Raw genomic sequence first — 26,107 nt, 5'->3', positions numbered from 1 at the left:
TTGACCTGCAAACATGAACTTTACCCTAAGCAACAATCATTCAGCAATCAAGCAATCGATCAAACATCATCCAGGAATCCTGGACAAATACATCGGGAAAGACATAAATATAAAAACAATGGAAATATTGCACATCCCAATGAACTAGAAAACTACAAAATACAGGATTAACGGCCTTTGTGTCATGTATTGTCATGTTGTGTCTTGTTTCTGTCCTTTCCCTTCACCCTGTCTCCCGCTGCTGGTCGTTATTAGGTTACCTTTTCTCCCCCTCTTTCCCCCAGCTGTTCCTTGTCTCCTCCTAACTACCTCGTCACCCCTTTTCCCACCTGTTCCCTTTTTCCCTCTGATTAGTCCTCTATATCTCTCTCTGTTTTTGTTTCTGTCTTTGTCGGATTCTTGTTTGTGTTATTCATGCCTGAACCAGACTATCGTCATGTTTGCTGCAACCTTGTCCTGTCCTGTCGGAATCTGCCGGTCCATCTGAGCCTACGTTTGTTTTGTTATTAAAGAAGCTCTGTTTACGTTAATTCGCTTTTGGGTCCTCATTCACGCACCGTAACAGAAGAATCCGACCAAGAATGGACCCAGCGACTTCGGATCCTCTCCACTCAGCCGTCGAGATCCAGGGAGCGATGCTAGGCAGACACGAGCAGGAATTGTCTGCTGCTCGACATGCCGTTGAGACCCTGGCCACCCAAGTCTCCAACCTCACAGAACAGGTTCACCATCTCCGCCTCGATCCACCGGCCACTTCCAGGGCTTTCGAATCTCCGGAGCCCAGAATCAATAACCCGCCGTGTTACTCTGGGGAGCCCACTGAATGCCGCTCGTTCCTCACCCAGTGTGATATTGTGTTTTCTCTCCAGCCCAACACTTACTCCAGGAGCACTGCTCGTGTCGCCTACGTCATATCTCTCCTTATTGGACGGGCTCGTGAGTGGGGCACGGCAATCTGGGAGGCAAGGGCTGAGTGTACTAACCACTATCAGGACTTTAAGGAGGAGATGATACGGGTTTTTGATCGATCTGTTTTTGGGGAGGAGGCTTCCAGGGTCCTGTCTTCCCTATGTCAAGGTAATCGATCCATAACAGACTACTCTATTGAGTTTCGCACTCTTGCTGCCTCCAGTGGCTGGAACGAGCCGGCTTTGCTCGCTCGTTTTCTGGAGGGTCTCCGCGCAGAGGTAAAGGATGAGATTCTCTCCCGGGAGGTTCCTTCCAGCGTGGATTCCTTGATTGAACTCGCTATTCGCATTGAGCGACGGGTTGATCTTCGTCACCGAGCTCGTGGAAAGGAGCTCGCGTTCTCCGTTGCCCCCCTCTCCGCATCACTACCATCTTCCTCTGCCGGCTCGGGTGCTGAGCCTATGCAGCTGGGAGGTATCCGCATCTCGACTAAGGAGAGGGAACGGAGAATCACCAACCGCCTCTGTCTCTATTGCGGTTCTGCTGGTCATTTTGTCACTTCATGTCCAGTAAAAGCCAGAGCTCATCAGTAAGCGGAGGGCTACTGGTGAGCGCTACTACTCCTGTCTCTCCTTCAAGATCCTGCACTACCTTGTCGGTCCATCTACGCTGGACCGGTTCGTCAGCTTCCTGCAGTGCCTTAATAGACTCTGGGGCGGAGGGCTGTTTTATGGACGAGACCTGGGCTCGGGAACATGACATTCCTCTCAGACAGTTAAGGGAGTCCACGGCCTTGTTCGCCCTGGATGGTAGTCCTCTCCCCAGGATTCAGCGTGAGACGCTACCTTTAACCCTCACTGTTTCTGGTAATCATAGCGAAACCATTTCTTTTTTAATTTTTCGTTCACCTTTTACACCTGTTGTTTTGGGCCATCCCTGGCTAGTTTGTCATAATCCTTCCATTAATTGGTCTAGTAATTCTATCCTCTCCTGGAACGTCTCTTGTCATGTGAAATGTTTAATGTCTGCTATCCCTCCTGTTTCCTCTGTCTCTTCTTCACAGGAGGAGCCTGGTGATTTGACAGGGGTGCCGGAGGAATATCACGATCTGCGCACGGTGTTCAGTCGGTCCAGGGCCACCTCTCTTCCTCCACACCGGTCGTATGATTGTAGTATTGATCTCCTTCCGGGAACCACTCCCCCCCGGGGTAGACTATACTCTCTGTCGGCTCCCGAACGTAAGGCTCTCGAAGATTATTTGTCTGTAGCTCTTGCCGCCGGTACCATAGTCCCCTCCTCCTCTCCCGCCGGAGCGGGGTTTTTTTTTGTTAAGAAGAAGGACGGGTCCCTGCGCCCCTGCATAGATTATCGAGGGCTGAATGACATAACAGTGAAGAATCGTTATCCGCTTCCTCTTATGTCTTCAGCCTTCGAGATCCTGCAGGGAGCCAGGTTTTTCACTAAGTTGGACCTTCGTAACGCTTACCATCTCGTGCGCATCAGGGAGGGGGACGAGTGGAAGACGGCGTTTAACACTCCGTTAGGGCACTTTGAATACCGGGTTCTTCCTTTCGGCCTCGCTAACGCTCCAGCTGTCTTTCAGGCATTAGTCAATGATGTCCTGAGAGACATGCTGAACATCTTTGTTTTCGTTTACCTTGACGATATCCTGATTTTTTCACCGTCACTCCAGATTCATGTTCAGCACGTTCGACGTGTCCTCCAGCGCCTTTTAGAGAATTGTCTTTTTGTGAAGGCTGAGAAGTGCTCTTTTCATGCCTCCTCCGTCACATTTCTCGGTTCTGTTATTTCCGCTGAAGGCATTAAGATGGATCCCGCTAAGGTCCAAGCTGTCATTGATTGGCCCGTCCCTAGGTCACGCGTCGAGCTGCAGCGCTTTCTCGGCTTCGCGAACTTCTATCGTCGTTTCATCCGTAATTTCGGTCAGGTGGCAGCCCCTCTCACAGCCCTTACTTCTGTCAAGACGTGCTTTAAGTGGTCCGTTTCCGCCCAGGGAGCTTTTGATCTCCTCAAGAATCGTTTTACATCCGCACCTATCCTTGTTACACCTGACGTCACTAGACAGTTCGTTGTCGAGGTTGACGCGTCAGAGGTGGGCGTGGGAGCCATTCTTTCTCAGCGCTCCCTCTCTGACGACAAGGTCCACCCTTGCGCGTATTTTTCTCATCGCCTGTCGCCGTCGGAACGTAACTATGATGTGGGAAACCGCGAACTGCTCGCCATCCGCTTAGCCCTAGGCGAATGGCGACAGTGGTTGGAGGGGGCGACCGTTCCTTTTGTCGTTTGGACTGACCATAGGAACCTTGAGTACATCCGTTCTGCCAAACGACTTAATGCGCGTCAGGCGCGCTGGGCGCTGTTTTTCGCTCGTTTCGAGTTCGTGATTTCTTATCGTCCGGGCTCTAAGAACACCAAGCCTGATGCTTTATCTCGTCTCTTCAGTTCTTCAGTAGCCTCCACTGACCCCGAGGGGATTCTCCCTGAGGGGCGTGTTGTCGGGTTGACTGTCTGGGGAATTGAGAGGCAGGTAAAGCAAGCACTCACTCAAACTCCGTCGCCGCGCGCTTGTCCTAGGAACCTTCTTTTCGTTCCCGTTCCTACTCGTCTGGCCGTTCTTCAGTGGGCTCACTCTGCCAAGTTAGCCGGCCACCCTGGCGTTCGGGGTACGCTTGCTTCCATTCGCCAGCGTTTTTGGTGGCCCACCCGGGAGCATGACACGCGTCGCTTCGTGGCTGCTTGTTCGGTCTGCGCGCAGACTAAGTCCGGTAACTCCCCTCCTGCCGGCCGTCTCAGGCCGCTTCCCATTCCCTCTCGACCGTGGTCTCACATCGCCTTAGATTTTGTCACCGGACTGCCTTCGTCAGCGGGGAAGACTGTTATTCTTACGGTTGTCGACAGGTTCTCTAAGGCGGCTCATTTTATTCCCCTTGCTAAGCTTCCTTCTGCTAAAGAGACGGCACAAATCATCATCGAGAATGTTTTCAGAATTCATGGCCTTCCGTCAGACGTCGTTTCGGACAGAGGTCCGCAATTCACGTCTCAATTTTGGAGGGAGTTTTGCCGTTTGATTGGGGCTTCCGTCAGTCTCTCTTCCGGCTTTCACCCCCAGTCTAACGGTCAAGCAGAACGGGCCAATCAGACTATTGGTCGCATCTTACGCAGTCTTTCTTTTCGCAACCCTGCGTCTTGGTCAGAACAGCTCCCCTGGGCAGAATACGCCCACAACTCGCTTCCTTCGTCTGCGACCGGGCTATCTCCTTTTCAGAGTAGCCTCGGGTACCAGCCTCTGCTGTTCTCATCTCAGTTCGCCGAGTCCAGCGTCCCCTCCGCTCAGGCTTTTGTCCAACGTTGCGAGCGCACCTGGAAGAGGGTCAGGTCTGCACTTTGCCGTTATAGGGCGCAGACTGTGAGGGCTGCTAATAAGCGTAGAACTAAGAGTCCTAGATATTGTCGCGGTCAGAGAGTTTGGCTCTCCACTCAGAACCTTCCCCTTAAGACCGCTTCTCGCAAGTTGACCCCGCGGTTCATTGGTCCGTTCCGTATTTCTCAGATCATTAATCCTGTCGCAGTTCGACTTCTTCTTCCGCGATATCTTCGTCGCGTCCACCCGGTCTTCCATGTCTCCTGTATCAAGCCCGTTCTTCGCGCCCCCGCTCGTCTCCCCCCCCCCCCCCCCCCATCCTTGTCGAGGGCGCACCCATCTACAGGGTCCGTAGGATTTTGGACATGCGTCCTCGCGGCCGTGGTCATCAGTACCTAGTAGATTGGGAGGGGTACGGTCCTGAGGAGAGGAGTTGGGTTCCCTCTCGGGACGTGCTGGACCGTGCGCTGATCGAGGATTTCCTCCGTTGCCGCCAGGTTTCCTCCTCGAGTGCGCCAGGAGGCGCTCGGTGAGTGGGGGGGTACTGTCATGTATTGTCATGTTGTGTCTTGTTTCTGTCCTTTCCCTTCACCCTGTCTCCCTCTGCTGGTCGTTATTAGGTTACCTTTTCTCCCCCTCTTTCCCCCAGCTGTTCCTTGTCTCCTCCTAACTACCTCGTCACCCCTTTTCCCACCTGTTCCCTTTTTCCCTCTGATTAGTCCTCTATATCTCTCTCTGTTTTTGTTTCTGTCTTTGTCGGATTCTTGTTTGTGTTATTCATGCCTGAACCAGACTATCGTCATGTTTGCTGCAACCTTGTCCTGTCCTGTCGGAATCTGCCGGTCCATCTGAGCCTACGTTTGTTTTGTTATTAAAGAAGCTCTGTTTACGTTAATTCACTTTTGGGTCCTCATTCACGCACCGTAACACTTTGAATGACTGGAAAACCCATAGAAAATGGATATGATGTTTATTTATTTTTTTCACAGGCAAAATAGCACAAGATTGAATTGTCACCAAGTGAAGAAAAAAATATATCCAATTATTAGAAAAATGAGACCCTTACCTCAGAGATCATACAAAATACCACAAATATTGCAATGAAATCTATTTAATTGAATCAACACCAAATATCAAATTACGTCTACTGTTTCCCTCTCCTATTCTGAATCTTTACTGTGATGATGGTAATACAATTACTGTCAGGTAATGCTTTAAACATTTATGTTCAAACTCTCAACTTTGATAACTGTTCAAATCAAATATTTACAAAAACACAATGCTTATAAAGCAGCTTTCAAAACCTTAACAAAAAGCCATTCAGGTATCTATTTCTTATTTATCTTCCATTGAGAAATTGATTAGACCATTCATAATAAGAACAGTATAACACCTCAACTAACGCTAAACTAATGAAAAAAGCCTGCACTATAGCCAGGGTTCTATAATGCCCCAAAAGTACTGTACACTCAAACAAGCAAACAGGCAAATTTCCAAAGCTTGACAAAAACGAATTCACTCATTTGTATAGTTAATTAACAGCTCTCACAACTGAAACATATAAATAATTCATAGGTTATTTATGTGTAATTACCATTTTACTATGTATTTGCAAACACGTAGGAATTTAAATAAAAGTAAATACTACCACCTAGTAATGTCTACAAGTGTAAAATAAATGTTACCAACTTGGTAAGTCTACCTTAGTCTGATCTTAAAGTTTAATCGTAAACTCTAGCTGTACTGTATTGTACCGTATATCAGCGGTTCACAACCTTTTCTGTTCTGGGGACCACCAAATCATCTTCAAAAGAACTACCATTTGCGGAGTCACCGAATTCTTTTTAACTTAAAATATCTTAGCAGTCAAATTTAGAGTACATTTTATCAAAGAATGTAACAGATTACAGGACTATTATTACAGATGTATGTTTGTAAAGCTCTTACACTGGTGGGAATTGGCCTATATGGATAGCGCTAAATTGAAATTTGTTTTTTTACAGAAGAAAATGGAAAGCATATGCATAACCATGGTAGCAAATATAAGGGAACAGTTAGGAGATGGTGGGACAATTATTAGACTAAAGGTAAGGAGACAACAGTTCACCTGACAAGAGACTGAATCCAAACATTGCATTTTATGTGCATTTTACATTTGCCATACTTGTCGCAGCATTTGTTATTAACAAAATCTGAAAATACTCTGGATACATTCAGTAACGTGACAAGAATATTTGTGGAAAATTTGGGAGCAACACAAGACAAAAAAAATACAAGGGTTTAAGTGAGAGGTCAAACTGGTGTTTCCAAGTGGCCACACACCTCTCCAAAGTGTGCACAGTTCCTAAATCATTTCAATGCACTTTTATGACTCAAAGAAGAGCTCCTAGCTGTGCCGTTGAGCCCTGCAGCCCCTCCTTCTCACATTAACCCTGCAAACAAAAAACTTGTCGTTAGAATGTCCCCGGATCATCATGAAATGGACGCCTAAAGTGGTCAGGATGTTGTGTCATGGTCCCCTGGAGGTTTTGTTTGGTTCCCGGTTTGTCCCGGGACATCCCCAATTACGTTTTTTAGGTAATTCTTGGGCCGTTGTGTCAGCCTCCTGTCGTCCCCAAGGATGTTTTTAGGATGTTCTTGGGACATTGTGTCATGGTCCCCTGGAGGTTTTTGTCACTTGATGGTCCCAGGTGTCCCAAACAATTAGAAGTAAAGTAATGAAATGTAATCTATAGCATGTTACTGTACAGCCACTCGGTGTGTTTATCAGTGTCCAAATCTGTCATTTAAGGGGCAACACAATTTGCATTGTAAAAATTAATGTACAATTGCTTATAATACCATATACTATACTATACTATACTATCTATCCCCTATGGTATTATGTTTGGAAGAAAAATATAAAATAATAATAAAATAAATTGAGAACCACTTGCAGTACCTCATGTTGGTAAGCACTGCTCTATATTACTGCTCAAATATGAGTAAAAAGATTCACACCAAAACACTGATTATGTCAAGAGATTTTGTGCTGTAGTCCCTCATCATCTCTTACTTTGACTATAATGTCACAGACTATTATTCACAAAACATTTTCTTGGTTGCGCTCTTCGTGGTTGAGGTACTTGATTAGTCGTGGTGGGAGGGGCAGTTTTTTGATGCACCTCAGTCTGTGGATTCCAACCTGCTGGCGAATCTTCAGCCTGCACAGCTGCATCAGTGGACGTGAATGCCCTGGAAGACAATGGCAACAGATACAGTAATACTGTATGTGACGCTTGAATATAGAAAGTACATAACATGTGCACAAGTCATTCCAAATAAGTGGCTGTTTGGGCAGTGTCGAGTGTGCATGCATGAATTCCCCCTCATCACATCAGTAACCCCAGCAGCCAAGGGCATAACTTTGTGTTGAATATTGGGGGGGTTCAGAGTCAATGGATTCAGGGTTTGACACCCTTGTGGGGGGTTTGGGGGCATTCTACCCCCCCCCCCCCCCCCCCCAAAACAAAGAAAAAATAGCTGTGAAATGGTGCTTTCTGGTTCATTTTTAAGGGAAAATAAATACAAAACTTTTCTGATCATTTGGACAATCACAACTGAAATACCAATAATTTCTGTATTACTTTAAACTCTTGGTCTAACTAATATAATTCAGAAAGTCACCACCAAACATACATTTAAATATCATAACCCATTATTCTGTTTGTGTACAGTACAATAGTGCTATCCCCCCAGAATGTTGGCCTTCACATTTGCTTTTTGAACATTAATAAGGAGGATAGGCTTTCGATGCTGGCCAGAGTCTGAGAGACAGGCAGGGCAAGCTGCACTGAGAGAAACAGGCTTGCTTGAGCCTACTGCCTGAGGTTAAGATAATTATTTAAAGGTTGACAATACTTCCACCGTTTTTATTGAGCTCTCAAAATTAACCGTTACCAACTACCACTTGTGTTGAAAAGTAGCATTCACATGTGAGATGCGCATCACTTCACAATAGAAACTTTCCCCATTTGACAAAATATAATTTTCAATATAATTATTTTTCGTGCTTATAAATGTACCATAAAATTTGATTGTACTAATTTATTTGTTATAAGTTAGCTCACAGTTTTGAGGGTTTGCTAAGAAGAGAGAGAGAAAGAGACGTTTCTCTGTTCTCCTTACAAACCTTGCTCAACTTTTTTCCCCTCTGAGGACCTGGTCAAACCAAAAGCATAATTGGTGGCGGGGGAATCCAATCATAAAATGAAGAATTGAGAAGCCCTGTGTGCTGTAAAGCAACAGAAAGCCAGTAACCTGACACTTCACAGTGGGAAAATTATTTTGAATCAATCAAATTCATTATGGTATGTTATTGAGGTGTTAAATAGACCTGTCCATCCCCATACCACTCACACGTTTTTATTTAACTAGGCAAGTCAGCTAAGAACAAATTCTTATTTACAATGATGGCCTACACCAGCCAAACCCTCCCCTGTCCCGGACGATGCTGGGCCAATTGTGCACTGCCCTATGGGCCACCCGATCACAGCCAGTTATGTACAGCCCAGGATCAAACCCAGGTTTGTAGTGACACCTCTAGCACTGCGATACAGTGCCTTAGACCACAGTGCCACTCGGTGCCTTATGAGCCTGCCAGCAGCTGATAGCTAGACATTAGCTCTGGGATCCAGGTCATGGCACCACTGTAACAGGCTGGTATGAACCCTGCTTATTAGCCACGCATACAGTCCTCCTTTACCAAAATGCTACCTTATGTTGTGTAGTATGTGTAGGTGGGTCTGTGTGCATGTACAGTATGTGAACAAGACACTCACTTGCTTTCTCCTTGATGACTTCCCAGTCCGCCAAGCTATCTAGGTGCTCAGTAAGTCTGGAGCAGAGTTTCACATGGCCAACGTAATTCAAGAGTACATCTATGATGGGTCCTGCCCAGCGTGTAGAGATTACCTCACAGAACTAATGATGGAAACACAAAAAGCAATGATAGGCTATGGTATATTGTATTTTTTAGTCTCTACTTTACAAGAAGTGTCCCAAATACCTATGTGCTAACATGACAGCATAACAATTATAGGTGATTACAGTGTAGGTAAACATTATTACATAGTAAATCAAAAAATCATTCCTTACCACAGGACACTTCAATGAGTGATAGATCTGATCGTTTATTGACGATACATATTATGAAACAGAGTGCTCCTTTTTCTTTATTTCAACCCGGTGAAGTGTCCTGGGGTAAGGAATGTTTTTTGGGATTTTCAAGTCCCTCAGTCTAGGAACTGATTACCTTTTTTGTTCAAGCTGGGCTAAAGCGCGTTTGGATACACTTTCTTGCCATTGTTACATAGTACTTACAACTGTTGCCGACAGCATACCACCCTGCATCCCACTGCTGGCTTGCCTCTGAAGCAAAGCAGGGTGAGTCCTGGATGGGAGACCAGATGCTGCTGGAAGTGGTGTTGTAGGACCAGTAGGGGGCACTCTGGCCTCCGGTCTTAAGATCGAATCCCAGGGCAGTGAACGGGCCATTTCCCTGTTCAGAGTGCTGTCTTTCGGATGGGATGTTAAACGGGTGACCTGACTCTCTGTGGTCATTAAAAATCCCCCTTATTGCAAGAGTAGGGGTGTTAAAGCTGGTGTCCTGGCTAAATTTCAATTTTGGCCACCTAATAATCCCCCTCATTCTTAATTGGCATTATATTTAGAATGTATGTAAATATATTACACATATGCACATACTAAACATTTCATTGTTATTTTGTTTACCTGAACAGGTTCCCCAGTGTTTCTGAGTGTATTGGTATTGTAGCGCAAGTCATCCCTCTCAGAGGTCTCCTGATGTGGTGGGTGTGGACCACTGCCATAAGTGCAACTAAAACAGGAGAGGGCATCGCAGCCATTGTCCATCAGATACTTCAGCATGGACAGGTACTTCATACCGAATATGAGGGTGGCCGGGAACGAGGTGGGGTGAGTGGGTACGTAGGCGTTGACATTGGCACCGTGCTCCACCAGCAAAGTGACCAATTCGATACTACCCTGCCTCAATGCTACCAGTAGCGGGTTGAAGGTGTCCAGGTTTGGGATGGCGCCGGCATCTAGAAGCATGGTGGCTGCGTCCACATTGCCATTGGCGATGGCGAAGTAGAGAGTCGTGCTACGATGGTCCTCGTACATCATGGAGCGGTCATCTGACAGCATGGCATTGACGTCATAGCCGGCCTCAATCAGGATCTCCACAACTGCGTCCCTGTTGCACTCGGCAGCCAGGTGGAGGGGACTGACTCCACTGCGATTCACTCTGTACTTGCTGGTGACTTTGATCAGCAATGACACGATACTGAAATAAAAAACCACACAGAGGAAATTAGGGGGTGCCCAGAGTGGAAGATTAGTATTAGGGTTAAAGCATTCCCTTAAAACATTCATAAAGTTTTCATGTTTTCAGAAATCACAGTTAGAGTAACCAGGGAGAATACCCTCCCTGGTTACTACACTTCTGATTGCAGGAATCCTCCAACCGGAATCCGAGGAATCCAAGTCTCCACATTAAATACTGTGAACACAAGGCATACAGTACACATTCTATTCCGAAAAATAACATATCTTCACAGCTTTGTTGTGGTGTGTCTAGAATATGTGTCACAGTTCTGACTAAACATAGCATTTTGCATTGTGTACTTTACTAACTGAAAGATTACCGTAGCATTTTCATTGGTTGAGAGTCCCTTTCTAACTTCTGTTCCTTTCAGTTTAGGTGCGGAGGTGCATGTGAGATGTAAGTCAGTGGAGTTGGAAACAGAAACTAGGGGGTAGAGTACAGCGGCGATCGGTGCCGTTTAATATAACAATATTCTTTTTTTTATGAGCATGGCCTTATTTCAATTACAGCATACTGGGTGACTGTCATTCATATTCCATTCAACCAGCTCAATGCAATATCGATAGGTTTAGGCTACTATGGGATACTCACATTTTCCTTATGCCCATCATGAGGTTGCTACAACCTAGCCTATGAAAGAATGTTTATAACGTAGGTGAACGGGTCAAGATAAATTTTAGTAATCAAGGTGACAGACATTGACACATTCAATACCGCCTTTCACATTCTTGTCTCCATCTAGCTGATCTAAGGTGTAATCATTAGTTTAACAGTTGCAACAAGAGTTTCTATTGGACAATTCAGGTATGTTTATCCCAATTTCTAAAAGTGGCAGTAATATAGCCTCTCTTGAAAAAGCCAAACCTTAACCTGGAAAATGTAAAAACCTATCAGCCTATATCGAATCTCCCATTACTCTAAAAACAAAATGTAAAATCTGTTACGCAGCAACTCACTGCCTTCCTGAAGACAAATCATGTATACGAAATGCTTCAGTCTTGTTTTAGATCCCATCATAGCACCGTGAATGCACTTGTGAAGGTGGTAATTGACCTTTTAAGGGCATCAGACCATGTTCATGCCTGGTTTAGAACTTATCTATCAGAAAGATATCAGTTAGTCTCTGTGGATCGTTTGTCCTTTGACAAATCAGTTGTAAGTTTTGCCGTTCCTCAAGGTTCTGTTTTAGGACCACTATTGTTTTCACTATATATTTTTCCTCTTGGTGATGTCATTCGAAAACACAATGCTGTACTCATCAATTAAATTGCCTACCCAGAAAGCTTGTGTTTCTGACATTAGGAAGTGGATGATGGCAAAGGTTTTACTTTTAAACTAAGACAAAACAGAGGTGCTAGTTCTAGATCCCAAGAAACAAAGAGATCTGCTGTTAGATCTGAAAATTAATCTTGATGGTTGTACAGTTGTCTCAAATAAAACTGTGAAGGAAGGCTTTATTCTGGACCCATATCTCTGTTTTGACAAATTATCAAGAATATTTCAAGGACAGCTTTTTTCATATTCTTAACATTGTAAAATCAGAAACTTTTTGTCCCAGAACATTTCAGGAAAGCTAATCGATGCTTTTGTCACTTCTAGATTAGACTTCTGCAATGCTTTGCTCTCCGGTGACCCGGATAAAGCACTAAATATACTTCAGTTAGTGCTAAACACAGCTGCTAGAATCCTGCCTAGAACCACATGTTTTTTAAAAATCATATTACTCCAGTGCTAGCCTCTCTACATTGGCTTCCTGTTAAGGCTAGGGCCGACTTCAAGGTTTGTTGCTAACCTAAAACAAAGCATTACATGGGCTAGCTCCTACATATCTCTCCGATTTGGTCCTGCCATACATATAATTTCTAATCAAACAGCTGGAGGCAGGGCTTTCTCCAATAGAGCTCAATTTTAATGGAAAAATTCTGCCTATCCATGTGAGAGACGTAGACATGGTCTCAACCTTTAAGTCATTACTGAAGACTCATCTCTTCAGTAGGTCCTATGATTGAGTGTAGTCTGGCCCAGGGGTGCGAAGGTGAACGGCAAGGTTCCTCTCTAGGTTTCTTCCTAGGTTCCTGCCTTTCTAGGGAGTTTTTCCTAGCCACCGTGCTTCTACATCTGCATTGCTTGCTGCTTGGGGTTTTAGGCTGGTTTTCAGTATAACACTTTGTGACTTCTGCTGATGTAAAAAGGGATTTATAAATACATTTGATTGTGTAACGCATTGGATCGGTTGTAACGCATTGGATCGGAGGACCAATGCGCAGCAGTGGTGAATACACAAAACACAGAACAGAAAATAAACTCACGGATGAAAACAGGCTACCTAAGTATGGTTCTCAATCAGGGTGTGGACTCCGGCCGCAAAACCTGAACCTATAGGGGAGGGTCTGGGTGGGCGTCTGTCCGCGGTGGCGGCTCTGGCGCTGGACGTGGACCCCACACCACCATAGTCTTTGTCCGCCTCTTATCCCGCATCCGTGGCCTCCTTAGAGCGGCGACCCTTGCCGCCGACCTCGGACTGGGGACCCTAGCAACAGGTCCGGAATGGAAGGGAGATTCCGGCAGCACCGGACAGGAGGGAGACTCCGGCAGCTCCGGAGTGAAGGGCGATTCCGGCAGCGCCGGAGTGACGGGCAATTCCGGCATCACCGGAGTAACGAACGGCTCTGGCAGCTCCTGACTGACAGGCGGCTCTGGCAGCTCCTGACTGACCGGTGGCTCTGGCAGCTCCTGACCGGTGGCTCTGGCAGCTTCTGACTGACCGGCGGCTCTGGCAGCTCCTGACTGACCGGTGGCTCTGGCAGCTCCTGACTGGCGGGCGGCTCTGGCAGCTCAGGACAGACGGGCGACTCTGGCAGCTCAGGACAGACGGGCGATTCTGGCAGCTCAGGACAGACGGGCGACTCTGGCAGCTCAGGACAGACGGGCGACTCTGGCAGCTCAGGACAGACAGGAGACTCTAGAAAGCTCTGGACAGGCGGGAGACTCTGGAAAGCTCTGGACAGACGGGAGCACCTGTAGGGAGGAGACAGAGAGCCAGCCTGGTGCGGGGGGCTGCCACCGGAGGCCTGGTGTGTGGAGGAGGCACCGGATAGACCGGACCGTAAAGGCGCACTGGAGGTCTCGAGCACCAAGCCTGCACAACCCTACCTGGCTGGATGCTCCCCGTAGCCAGGCCAGTGCCGCGAGGTGGAATAGACCACACTGGGCTGTGCTGGCGAACCGGGGACACCATGTGCAGGGCTGGTGCCATGTACCCCGGCCCGAAGAGACGCACTGGAGACCAGATGCCAGATGTCCACTCTAGCCTGGCCGATACGAGGCGCTGCTATGTAACGCACCGGGCTATGCCTGCGCACCGGGGACACCGTGTGCCTCACGGCAGAACATGGTGCCTGCCCGGTCCACCTCTCTCCACGGTAAGCACGGGGAGTTGGCTCAGGTCTCCTACCTGACTTAGCCACCGTGCTTCTACATCTGCATTGCTTGCTGCTTGGGGTTTTAGGCTGGTTTTCAGTATAACACTTTGTGACTTCTGCTGATGTAAAAAGGGATTTATAAATACATTTGATTGTGTAACGGTTGTCTTCCTCCGACGACGAGGAGGAGTAGTAGGAAGGATCGGAGGACCAATGCGCAGCAGTGGTGAATACACAAAACACAGAACATTATCATTAGATTTGTTTTAAGATTAAGGATACACTGTGCAACTTTCATAGGGTCTGGATGCCTTATATGGAATAATGTATTGTATTGAAAACATGCCCACATCAGGGGAGATTTAGGCAATCCTAAGCTAACCCTAGCTAACCCTAGCTGCTGGGCTGCTCAGTCCTTACTTTTGTCACTCTGGGCTTGGCCTAACACACCTGAAGCTGTTAATGAATATTTCACTAAGATCCTAAAGCTGAGTGGGGTGTGTTGGGTTGGGGCGCTACAGGGTCGTGCACCCCTAGAGGCAGGATGACACAGCTATATTGTGTGCAAGTAAAAGGAGCTCTACAGTACTATTAGGCTTATGATATGAATTATGTAGAGGGTGTACTGTTTCTGTGTGTTGATGTGTGTTTGGAAGTTGTGTTGGGGAGAGAGTTGAGTTATTGACGAGACTGGTGGGGGTCCCGTGTGCAGTTAGCTCTGGCTGGCTGGGCCGTCTGGCTGACATTTGATATAGAGGATGTCTTAAAGACAATCTTTGTACTTTATCTGTAAGAGTTGTTCATTTGTTGGGCTTTTGGATAAAGGTGCAACACAACATTGATTAATGAATTATCATGGATCTAGTTCAGTCTTATCAATCACTTAAACATTTAATAATATCTTCCCTAATGACTGTGGGCATTTTTGCTTATTTTTGTTGTTCTAAATAGAGATGGCTAAAAGGGCCATTGTGTAGAAATGCAGGAAATGTGTTTTAGATGCCTGAAAAAATGGGAGGACACCCAAACTCCCTCCCAAGTTCTGTCTCCTTCTGCAATGGCACTGCTGAGTGATTTAAAAGGTCTGTTCTGTGCAGATGGTCAGGGGCTGGAACATAGTTATAATAACTTGTACACTGCAAATTGACTGCAAGTAAGCACAAACAGATAACATTTTACAATAATGTTATCATTTCAAAGCTTGATTACATCGAGACACCATTATGTATCTCTATTGAGTTTACAATGTTTTTAGTCCAACAACGAATCTAATAACAAATAAATAACATCGCTCGCTATTTTAAGCTAATTTGAGTTCAAATGGCGCTTCTGGGAAGTACACCCAGTTTCCTGAAACGAGTCACATTTGAGCAATTATATTTACTTTTGAAATGTAAGTATATTTAACACTCAAGTAGTTTTTACTCAAGTAGTTTTTTACCTTGTGACTTTCACTTTTACTTGAGGCCTTTTCTATTAAGGTATCTTTACTATTACTCAAGTATGGTGACTGGATACTTTTTCCACCACTGCTTATGTAAACAAATCCAAACAGCTGTGCTGCTGGGCAGGTCGGTCTCACTGTCTGTGTGTTCTGGATAGACCTCAAACAACGCCAATGTTTATCCCGTGTTAGTGGGCATTGTAGAAATCAAAAGCCAACCTTCATGTATGTCATGGAGAACTCTTGTACACAAAACTCTGTTTTGGATGATACTGACTTTATGACTGGAATAAATGTTTCTGACTAGTTGTGATGCTACATATGCTGTTTTCGACAAGAGAAGTTAGTTCTAGAGTTCAGTTCTGCTTTAAGGGTGCTGTGCATTGATATTTGTAGTATTCCCATGTGTCAAGGTATTGTAAGCTAATTGCAGGTACCCATCAGCTCCTCGTTGGGCAGCAATATGTAGTGGCAGAAGTCCTTTATTGCCCGCTTTGTTGGCATCAGCATCCTGAGAAAGAAGAAGCTCCACAATGTCCTCATGGCCATTCTTAGCCGCTTCATACAGAGCGGTGGCCCCATCACTTGCCTCACTGTTGATATCAGCACCTAGAACATATTCAGTGCAACTGACAGTTAGAAAAGTCAACAAACGTTCCATAGTAAGAGCTACATGACAGTTGTATGTGATCTGCGCCCTTTGGCCGATCTTCAAGGCATTCCTAGTCGATCACCAAACATGTTTGTAAAAACCCCAATGATAAAGGCTGTGATAAAGACTTGCGCTCCCTTTCTTTCTTGCTGTCGGCGGTACAGTAGGTGTACTTGATTTAGACGCCCTGCGCACCGGATAAGCAAAGTGCTCCCATTATTAGCAGCTTGTCATGTCTCTTTTAATATCAAGGAATATTGAACTTTCTCTGGTCATAGGAATAACATGAAATTGTGCATGAGGAGAATGCGGTGCGACTCCAGTTTTGACATCTGGTAGAAGATGGTGTTCCCTCTCTCTGGTCAGTATCACCAGAAAAAAGGAAGGAGAGGGCAGGGACCGTGAGAGGTGGACTCTCTGCTGCTCTCTCCCTCCCTCCGTTGAAACTAATGCTGTGTTCAAAACAACTGGGAATTGGGAAATCTCTGACTTCCGTCTTCAGTGCGTTCAAGACATCTGGGATATCGGGAAAAAACGAGATCCGACTGTGAAAAGTCATTTTGAACGGTCATCCAACTCAGAATTCCAAGTCGGAAACTTTCTAGACCTCTGATTACTGTTGTTTTTTTCCGAGTTCCCAGTTGTCTTGAAAGCACCATTACCATCAGAAGCAGATACCATCAGTCCAGTAAAATAAAAAATGTACTTATTTTAAAATTATTTCAATTCATGCTCAGCTGTGCCTCGTAAGTGCTACACCAACTGATCTATTTAGTAATCAAAGCTCGAGTTTTGAAATATAATGTGGTCTGAGAAGAACAATATTGGCAGGCCAGGCATGTTGTAGCTAATATGCTGTGAACATGTATTAGGCCTACTCCACAAACCTCAATCTTACAGAATAATTGTTTATATTAGGTTAATGTTACATTTTTTAAGTAATTAAAAAACATCTGAGTGGTAACTCTATGCTTGCTTATTGACTGCGAAAGTAATCTTGACTCAGAAAAGGTTGGTGACCGCTGGCCTACAGAGTTCACCCATTTTTCCAGGGGAAAGACATACCGTGTTTAATGAGAAATCGAAGTGTTTCCTCGTGTCCACTCTGGGCTGCAGTAAATAGGGGCGCGATACCGTACATGTTGGTTGGGCTGAGCTTCGCCCCGGCCTGGACCAAGATCTCACAGATCTCCACGTTGTTGCGGCTCACAGCCTCCTGGAGAGCTGTACAGCCCTGAATGCAGTGTTTGTTCACCACAGCACCGTGATTCAGAAGCATGACCACAATCTCAGCATTACCACTTTCACAAGCTGTGGAATACAGTCAAAGATGAAGTTAAATAGAAGAAATCCCAGACTTTGTTAGTCATGGAAGACAGTGTTTCCTAAACACGGGTTTGGGGGTATTCCCAGTGTATGCAAGACAGCTTAGAATGGTATTGGAAGAGACGTTCTGTAATGGCAGATTTTGAGTGTAGCTGTATTTCTCATATCAAGACATCCCTGCCCCCCCCATATACCTTTCCCTTCTCATGAAGTGTGCACTTGTTCACTTGTATTCCCCACCAATCCTAAATCATTAGATCGGTGTAAGCTTGGGCTGGAGGAATTCTTGTACCAGTCATTTTCTTTCAAATCCATGAAGGGCAAGTTTTTCATTCAGTTTTTTCTCACTGAGTGCTGATCTTTCTGCCCAACACTTAATTTTAGTATCAGTCAAGTAGCCTATGACTTAGTACGCTTAAAATAAAAGGATAATTACAAACAGATAGGCATATAATCTAGGTCTTAGTAGGTCTCTATGGCAAATGTGTTACCTTTGTAGAGTGGGGTCTCTCTGTCCTTGTTGGCGAGGTCTGGGTCAGCCCCCTTCTCCAGAAGCATCTCTACACAGGCCACCTTTTCCCTGTACACCGCCAAGATGAGAGCAGTCTGGCCTTTCAGGTCACACTTGTTAATCATACTAGGTTGAGCTTGAAGGGTGAAAAAAAGAACACCTGAGATAACAATGAGACTAGGCTATACTTTATTTTATATTGTATTTTAGTCTGCTACTTAGCTGGGTTTTAATTGGTAAAATGGTCAAATACTTGTTAATTATGTGGGAAAAGGGGTGTTCCATTTGGTATGGACTGCTATTGTGCTCAATTGTTCGATTCTTTGACGTGAGCCGAGTAAATTGCCTTCAAGCCACTGATGCAGACCTTTGGAACATCTATATATTAAAGTCTAATAAATCTATGTAATATAGCCTACACCATCACAACAAATCCATTATTTATTTTAGACAGATCTAAAGAAACATGAGATGATGAAAATGTTGTCTATACCAGAAGAAAAGAATAGCGTACTCTGAGTTGTCGTTATGTTAGGTCCTGATCTGGCTATGCCATATGGCTGTGGGGTACACTAGTTCATTTAGCAGACAAGATTTGCTTAGAATTCCGTGGCATTGTTTCATATTATTTTATAGTATTAGTATTAGTATTATTATTAAGAATACAATTGAACATAGCTGAATAAAATAGAAAGGATATTTTCTCCATATTTTCTCTCCAACAATTTGAGGGAGTGCACACATGCATCTATTCTGTGTTGAGCGCTTAACAAAGAAACAGGTGCTCCTACAGTGTATGCTTCATTTAGAGTTATTTATGTAACTTTAGTTGTGACACAAACGTTGGGCTATACGTTTTGAGTTTTAATACATTCTAAGGCTGCATGATGAGACGAATGACTATTTGAAAAAAGTTGCATGAAAGGCATCAGCTCTGCTTTGTTTTTTTTGTGCACACTTCATCAGTCCCTCATTCACAATTTGACAAGCACTTGATAATGCCATCCCCTTTGTGTGGCCGTAATGCCCCCTAAAAAAAGCTGTGCCTTTTGCGGCCAGTGGCCATTGTGCCCTTGGGCTGAATCTAATAATTATAAGTCCCTTTTCCCAGCTACATGCTCCAAAGCATCTCTCACTGAAATGGCTCTCCATCATGTGATCAGGTCTTTCTCAAAGGCTACAAGTGAAGACAGACACACCAGGGACTCAACTGCATGCGCCCTTACCCAATTCCGAGGCGCATATTGAAGATATTGGAAAAACTGTCCACATTTACTTTTTGTCAGCCAACAAGATGAGTAGGCCTAACGAACAGCAAAAAATAACTAGCCCATGTCAATCTTCTATCCCCCATAGTAAAAAAGACGACTTATCTATTCTGTGCAATAAATAAATATTTCAAACATAGTCTGGGACAGTTGTAGAATGGAATAGATCCCAAATGAATGCAACTATCATCCCAAAAACTTTTAAGCAATGAGGCTGACACAACAGATCAGAACGTTGAGCTTAAAAATGTCGATAATCTATTAAACTATTTCTTCACATTATAAGCGCAACATTACGCACATGGCAGTAGGCTATAAGCGGAAATGTTCCATTAGTTAGAAAACACCATTATCGAAAGTGACTGCAAATGTGATTATGCATGTAATGCTTTTATTATGAAGGTGCATTTTTATGGTGAAAATTATCTTCCCAAAACTTGAAACTCACGTGCTGTGTATTGTATGCCAGTTAGGATTTACACCTGTTGGAAAGTGGATTAATGTGCTTAATTTTAAGAAGTTATTTTAAACATCAAAACATTTAGGCCTGTGGCCTAGAATGCACGAGGTGTGTGACCTTGATTTGAAAAAGTCGCAAAAACAATTCATGCGTTTCTTGCCTTACTGAACACAAGCTGGGCACCATTCACAAGTGATAATATATCATTCACATGTGATAGGATAATATGGTCTATTCTTGATTTATTATTGTCTTTACATATACTAAAATGTATTTTTTATTTAGAATGGACCATTATCATGCTCCTGTCAAAACAGGGATAGAGGGAAAAATACATGTCATCTGTATGCACTTAGAGAATAAAGGACGCTTTTACTGTGGTTCATGTTCATGCCAGTCAGGTAGGCTATACTCCTGTTGTAAAGAGAAGCAATGTACTTAATGTTAGGAATGTTGCAAATTAAATATAGTAAGCCTACCCTATAGAAAGCAGAGTGATGGCCTCCACTTTTTAATAGAGGCCAACACTCTATTTTCTCACGCAATTGCATCGCCTATAGGAATGTTGCAAAACATAAGCTCATGGGATCTCATGAAATGTTTGATTACATTTGCAATGATGTGAGAGTGACTAGAGGGACAATAGAGTGCTGAGTACCAGACAGTTAGCAAGTTTGGTAGGCTACTAATGACCATCAGCAGCATCAGCGCTTGGAGAAGCCTAATTTCCGTAACTAAACTGTCTTGTGGAATTTGACTGCCATCATGACTCGTGACCGCCAGTGTGGCAGTATTAAGGTCACCGTAACAGCCCTAGTTACCACTACAAACTTTCTCTGTAAATATCAGATCAACTAGCTGAAATAGGATTGTAAAATAAAAGTGTTACCAAAAAGGACAACAACAATGATCCCCAAAATTACTGTACTAATGTTAAACATTAACCTATCGCTATACATGTTCATACATGGAGTTTTGAATTGCACTTACCCCCAAGAAGAACCCTGACACACTGGTCTTGGCCATAATATGCAGCCTCGTGCAGCGGGATCCATCCATACTTGTCAGGCCACAGTATGTTATTCGCATTGTTTTTAGCCATAGCTTGAACCGTAGTCACATCACCATTCAGGACTGCTTGCACAATAGTGTCCTGTTCCCTAATAGGCAAACATACCCATCATCATCCACTTGTTTTTTTTCTCTAGCCCACATGTACAATACAAGACATTAAGCGGAAATCCAGATCATTCTCAAACTCAGTAACTCTGTCAGTGATTATTTTTTTAATTAGGTAACTTTGAGTTATGGATAGTGGATTAAAACAAAACTCACTCATCCTTAGTTAGGGTTTATGGTGTTGGAAAAACATTGATTACCTTAAAAGGGGAATTCCACCACTTTATCTCAAGCACAATAGTACTGTCTACATTTGTGGAAATGGCGCTGTGGTTAAAAGATTAGATAAAATAGTGCAATTTGATGATGTCATCAAAACTAAAAACGTGATTTGTGATTTGTAAACACTACTAGAATGTTGGTGACAAGGTGAGCAGGAAAAGGCCCTTCCATGGCTAGAAACTTGTTGCAGATTTAGAAAATCATTGTTGTGCACTATTATTCAGTTGTATTTGTCATTTTCTTATCTTGAAAAGTGAAAGTGGTGGAATTTCCCTTTAAGAAGATCATTCCCAGCAGGTTTGTATCCTATGAGGTGGAAAAATAACATACAAACATCATTACATATCCTAGTGTTCATATCTTGGCATGAAGGGAAGATGCGTTGCTAAGATACCCTTTGTGAACGAAGACACTTACTCCTCTGTCTCCAGCACATACTGAATGGAGCCGTCGCCTCTGTGCATTGCCAGCATGCGCTTTCCATTGCCTGTGACAAAATGAGTCACCACAACGTCGTCACATTTCCTTATTTTTTCACATTTCCTTCTCCTGCTACAATAACAGTGAGATATACTCAGTTGACAGTCACAGTTGACTGCTGCAAATGTGTATGTAAAATGAACTAAGCTAATACAGTGGGACCCTAAGCTCATTGGATATTGTGTTTCTTCAAAGTGAAATGTTTGATTCTCATTGCTGACATGCTTACTATGAGAAGCTCTGTATCAATCACTACAGTACACACATCTAAAATACCTGTCTTCAATTCTAGTTCATATCGCCACTATAATGTTCCTCTGAAAGCTTTTCTGAGGGGTAGGCTTGAGACTGTTTCAAGGCATTAAAAAGTTAGTTTAATATTTTAAAAAAACTTATACCATGCTACAGGTTTTTGCGACAAACTATCGCTAGGAGATGCTAGAGCAACGTGTTGCACAAGCACACGCAATGCTGCAATTGTCCTGCCAATACTGTAACATGACCTTAGTTAAACCTTATGAACCCTGCAATCTTGCATCCAACTCAGCACAGAGACTTGTTTTCATCAGTGTTGCTATTTTTCAACCTTGGTGACATGTGAACTTCAGACCATGCTATTTGGATGTATTCCCAAAAAGCAGGTTGGGTAAGGGATCAGTATCACGAGATTTGATGGGACAGGTGTTTGGCACGTGGCCCACTGGAATCAATCAGACCAGCCTGTAAACGAGGTGTTGTATGTCAACAAACGATACTCTAGGCGTCTCGGTTTTCCAGCTAGCAGTAAGCGGGTAAATAGTTTAGTCAAGTTAGCTAAGCAGACGTAAACACCTCACAAGTCAAGTCATTTGTTTGAGAAAACAGTCACTCTCATGCATATCTGCAACCTAGACATGATATCGAATGGCAAAACCCACAATAAACGTAAGGTTACATGATTCGGAAAACATTTGCATTGATGGAGTCTGTATAGTTACGCATATGACTGACTAGAGCAACATAATAATCAGAGAACATTTTCCTTGACTGGCAACATTTTTTATTACGTTGTCCTTGTGCCATGTAGTAACTTGATAAGTAACAAGAACTTCGCTACACTCGCAATAACATCTGCTAACAATGTGAATGTGACCAACACAATTTGATTTGATTTGGAACTACTTTGTAGTGACCAGATAATTACTGCTGGACACTGTAACTACAGATATGTTATGTGATATGGACAGTTATAGTGCAGCATGCCATTATGCCATGAAATTGGAATTGTATGTAACTATCCATAGCCCACAACTTAATATAAATGGTGGCCCAAAACCAAAAGTGGATAATGAAAAAGAATGAAGGCTCTTTTCAGCTGGCACATACGCGTCAGTTGGGTTGGCAGTAGGCTGCCTATGTCTTGGTTCCTGCCTCGGTGGGTTTGGCCTGGTTGGGGATGGATTTGACCTATACTGGACTGTTCTTCTGCCTAGAGCTGTTGGGGTATTGCTGGCTTCACTGGGTGAAGTGGCATTGTGGGCATCACTGAGGCTGCGTTCGATAGCCAGCAGAATCAGCTCGTTATCTGACAGGTTGTTGTAGAGACTGTAGTCATCAAACCCCAGTTTGTGGCCCGGCGTGGAACCAGGGATAGATATGCTGGCAACTGCCATGTTGGATCTGGAGAGAAAAAGAGAGGATACAGTGTATCACTTATGTATGATGCATTATGTCCACCATGTTGGATCTTGAGAGACCCATTCCTAATCAATATACACCAGGGGTGGCCAAGCCTGATCCGGGTGGGTGCTGTAACATCTTCCGTCTAGAGACCATGATTAAAGGGATATTTCACCCAAATTACAAAATGACATATTGGTCTTGATTGTTCAGCTAAATTAATTTACTTTAAGATGATTTGGACTTGACGTGCGAAAATGTTATTGTCGGGGATATTGACTCGCATTGGTCTTGTTCCAGAAATGCAAAAAACGGATAACGTGTAGACATTGCCCATGTCTTTAAAAAAAGTTACAAAGTATCACTGTATTACCGTGTCCATACTGCTTACAGTGTAGGAAAATCAAATGTAATTGGGGTGAGATTTCCCTTTAATTTGGACTGGAACACACTACATCATCCCCCTAAGTCCAGTGTAGGACATATATTACATAGGGTGGTTCCCAATACCAATTTCTGCTGAAGGGGTTTTGACCTTTTCACTACTTTCCAAAAATCTAAAAGCATTGGATTGATGAAGGCATGGTCTAGGGAGTTTCCACCATATTTATTTCCCACTAGGCTTTTCCTTTCAAATCAGTGAAAGGAAGTGAACAAGTGCACACTTTGGTAGAAAGGAGAGATAATTGGGACGTACTGTAGCCAGAGACTATGGGATTGATTCAATTGAACCTACAATGTGGCATTTATGAAGCAGTCCCACTGTCATCCAATTCTAGAATGGTTTTGAGTAAAGTAAAGGAACATATGTGCAAGTGGGCTTGTCAATTAAGGTGAACTCCCTCCTAAGATACTAGGAAAAACTTTTATTGAATTAGTTTGTTTAGGTTGGGTGAGGCTGGGATTATGTTAAGATTGGATATTGAAATTATGCTCCCCTTTCAAACAGTCTTCACATTTCACATTCAAATCATTAAAGTGAGTTGGAACCGGGTTGGAACCGGTTCAGGGAACAGAACCGAAAACCGTTTTTTTGTTGTTGTGTGGAATAGAATCAGAACCACAAACGAAAGTGATCTAAACTGTTCCCGAAAATAATCGTTATTTTAAAAGTATGGAAACCGGTTAAAATCATTATTTTACATTATAGGCATTTCTTTCCTGTCCAACAAAAAAAACACGACAAAGCGCCTATGCAAAGCCCTCACTCTGTCACTCAGAAACTTATTCCAGTGTCTGATTGCCTGCCACCTAAAAATCTTTGCCAGTGTCTGTGTGTAGGCAATCTGCCCTCCCCCTCAGAAGACTAGGTTAGTGGCCTACTGACGTTATAAGCGTGATTCAGAAATTAGGGAGATAGATTTTTCATTAGAAAATAATGGATTCAACTTTGAAATACTCCTTAAGGATACAATAGTTGTCACATTATCACAATTTTTTAACTAGAAAAAAGTAAGACGTGTGTTTATTTTAATTATTGTGCTGCACTGCACACTAGCTAGCTGTTCCAACGTTAAGCCAACTTTCTGATGGTCTAAGACATCAAAAGTTCCTTCATATAAGCCGCTCCTCAGTAGATATAATTCCGTGAGCATAATTCAGATGATACAAGTCATAACAACAAGATGCCCACCACTTCAAACCAAGCCTCCTCCACCCTCTCTCACTCTCTTTCAGTTGCATCTAGCACCCTACACTCATCTGTCCAATGCCTTTAAAAAGCTTGCCTGATCCATAGCAAGCTGCTCTATCCTCAGTGATTGGTGGAGTAATTTAATGTTGAGCTAAATGTAAAAACAAATCTATCTCAGAGGTTTAAAAAGGAACAGAAAGGTCCATGTAGGATTTTTTTACACAACAACAAAAGTTGCCAAATAACAATGTAAATAAAAATATGTCTTACCTTTCTTACAAGCTCTTACAGTTTTCCAAAGGCAAAAAGAGTGTCAAAGTTTCGCTCTCCGGTTAAACTCCCCCACTAAGACTTCTCCACTCCTCTGTCAGTAGATGTAGACAGGGCTTCCAATCCAACCATCTGGAATATTTCTGGGAGCTTCACATGATATCCATAGGGTAGTGGGCCAACTTTTCCTCTCCCACCTTCATGGCTCAGAATACTCCTGAGAGGCAGCTGGCCTAGATAGCACTGAACAACAAAACAAATAGCTGGAACTCCTGGGAGTAACCGCGAGGAATCCCAAAACATGGTGAGTATCTTACTAATCAGAAAATGTGTTAATCATACAATATGTGTGTATATTACAATGACTTACTGTGTTCAATGGAAACTGTGAGTTGTCCCAAGTACAGTGTTCAGGCTTGTAATCCTCCTGTGCTAGGTCAGACTCTTGTTGTGTCTGTGTCAGGTTTGGTTGTGGCGAGTTGGTGTGCCTTGTTCCTTGTGTTGAGAGGTCTGGTATTGTGTTGTGTTACAATCAATGTAATGGAAAGAGGTGTTTATTGCAGATGCCTGTTTCTTATTTTTAGACAAACAAATCCATGGAAAAAGGGTCAAGTTTATTGACAAGGTTGACTTCTTCCCATTTTGTTGGCAGGTCAAGCTGCGTCATGTGTTTGTTTCATTTTGATCCGAGGGCACTTTGCATTTATTTTCGTATGAGGGCAAGGTCATAGATACCCCACAAGCTGTATTCCAGAATACCAGCCACTACAGTTACAGTCGTGTCATCAGTCTTTTAATACCACATTGAGTGTAGAGCTTAGGGGTTAAGTCAATACTGACCTCTATACTAAGGTTAGGGGTTATTTCAGTTCTCGCCTAAGAAATTATTGTAATGAAGAACA

General features: G+C 43.7%; 1 protein-coding gene across 7 annotated transcripts; it reads right to left on the bottom strand.

Moving 5' to 3' along the window:
- Nucleotides 1-6,414: 6,414 nt before the first annotated feature.
- LOC110522379 (ankyrin repeat and SOCS box protein 2) lies at nt 6,415-25,897 on the bottom strand. 7 transcript variants are annotated; one of them, XR_005051505.1, is made up of 10 exons: nt 25,576-25,897; nt 25,206-25,448; nt 23,009-23,302; nt 20,753-20,922; nt 18,015-18,170; nt 17,263-17,508; nt 15,983-16,154; nt 10,064-10,637; nt 9,112-9,882; nt 6,415-7,525 (listed from the first exon to the last, which is right to left on the bottom strand). XR_005051505.1 is itself a non-coding variant. In XM_021600736.2 (10 exons), the coding sequence occupies exons 3-10, from the start codon at nt 23,293-23,295 to the stop codon at nt 7,374-7,376; spliced, it is 1,899 nt and encodes a 632-aa protein (XP_021456411.2). In that variant the 5' UTR covers nt 23,296-23,302; nt 25,206-25,477; nt 25,576-25,896; the 3' UTR covers nt 6,415-7,373. The 7 variants fall into 7 exon arrangements, 4 of the variants coding, with proteins under 4 accessions (XP_021456411.2, XP_021456412.2, XP_036831907.1 ...); XR_005051506.1 differs by having other exon boundaries at nt 9,112-9,903; nt 25,576-25,896; XM_021600736.2 differs by having other exon boundaries at nt 9,112-9,253; nt 25,206-25,477; nt 25,576-25,896.
- Nucleotides 25,898-26,107: the final 210 nt, after the last annotated feature.

Source organism: Oncorhynchus mykiss, chromosome 4 (assembly GCF_013265735.2).
Source record: "Oncorhynchus mykiss isolate Arlee chromosome 4, USDA_OmykA_1.1, whole genome shotgun sequence".
Classification (NCBI taxonomy): domain Eukaryota; kingdom Metazoa; phylum Chordata; class Actinopteri; order Salmoniformes; family Salmonidae; genus Oncorhynchus; species Oncorhynchus mykiss.
This window is presented reverse-complemented; position numbering and strand designations above follow the sequence as displayed.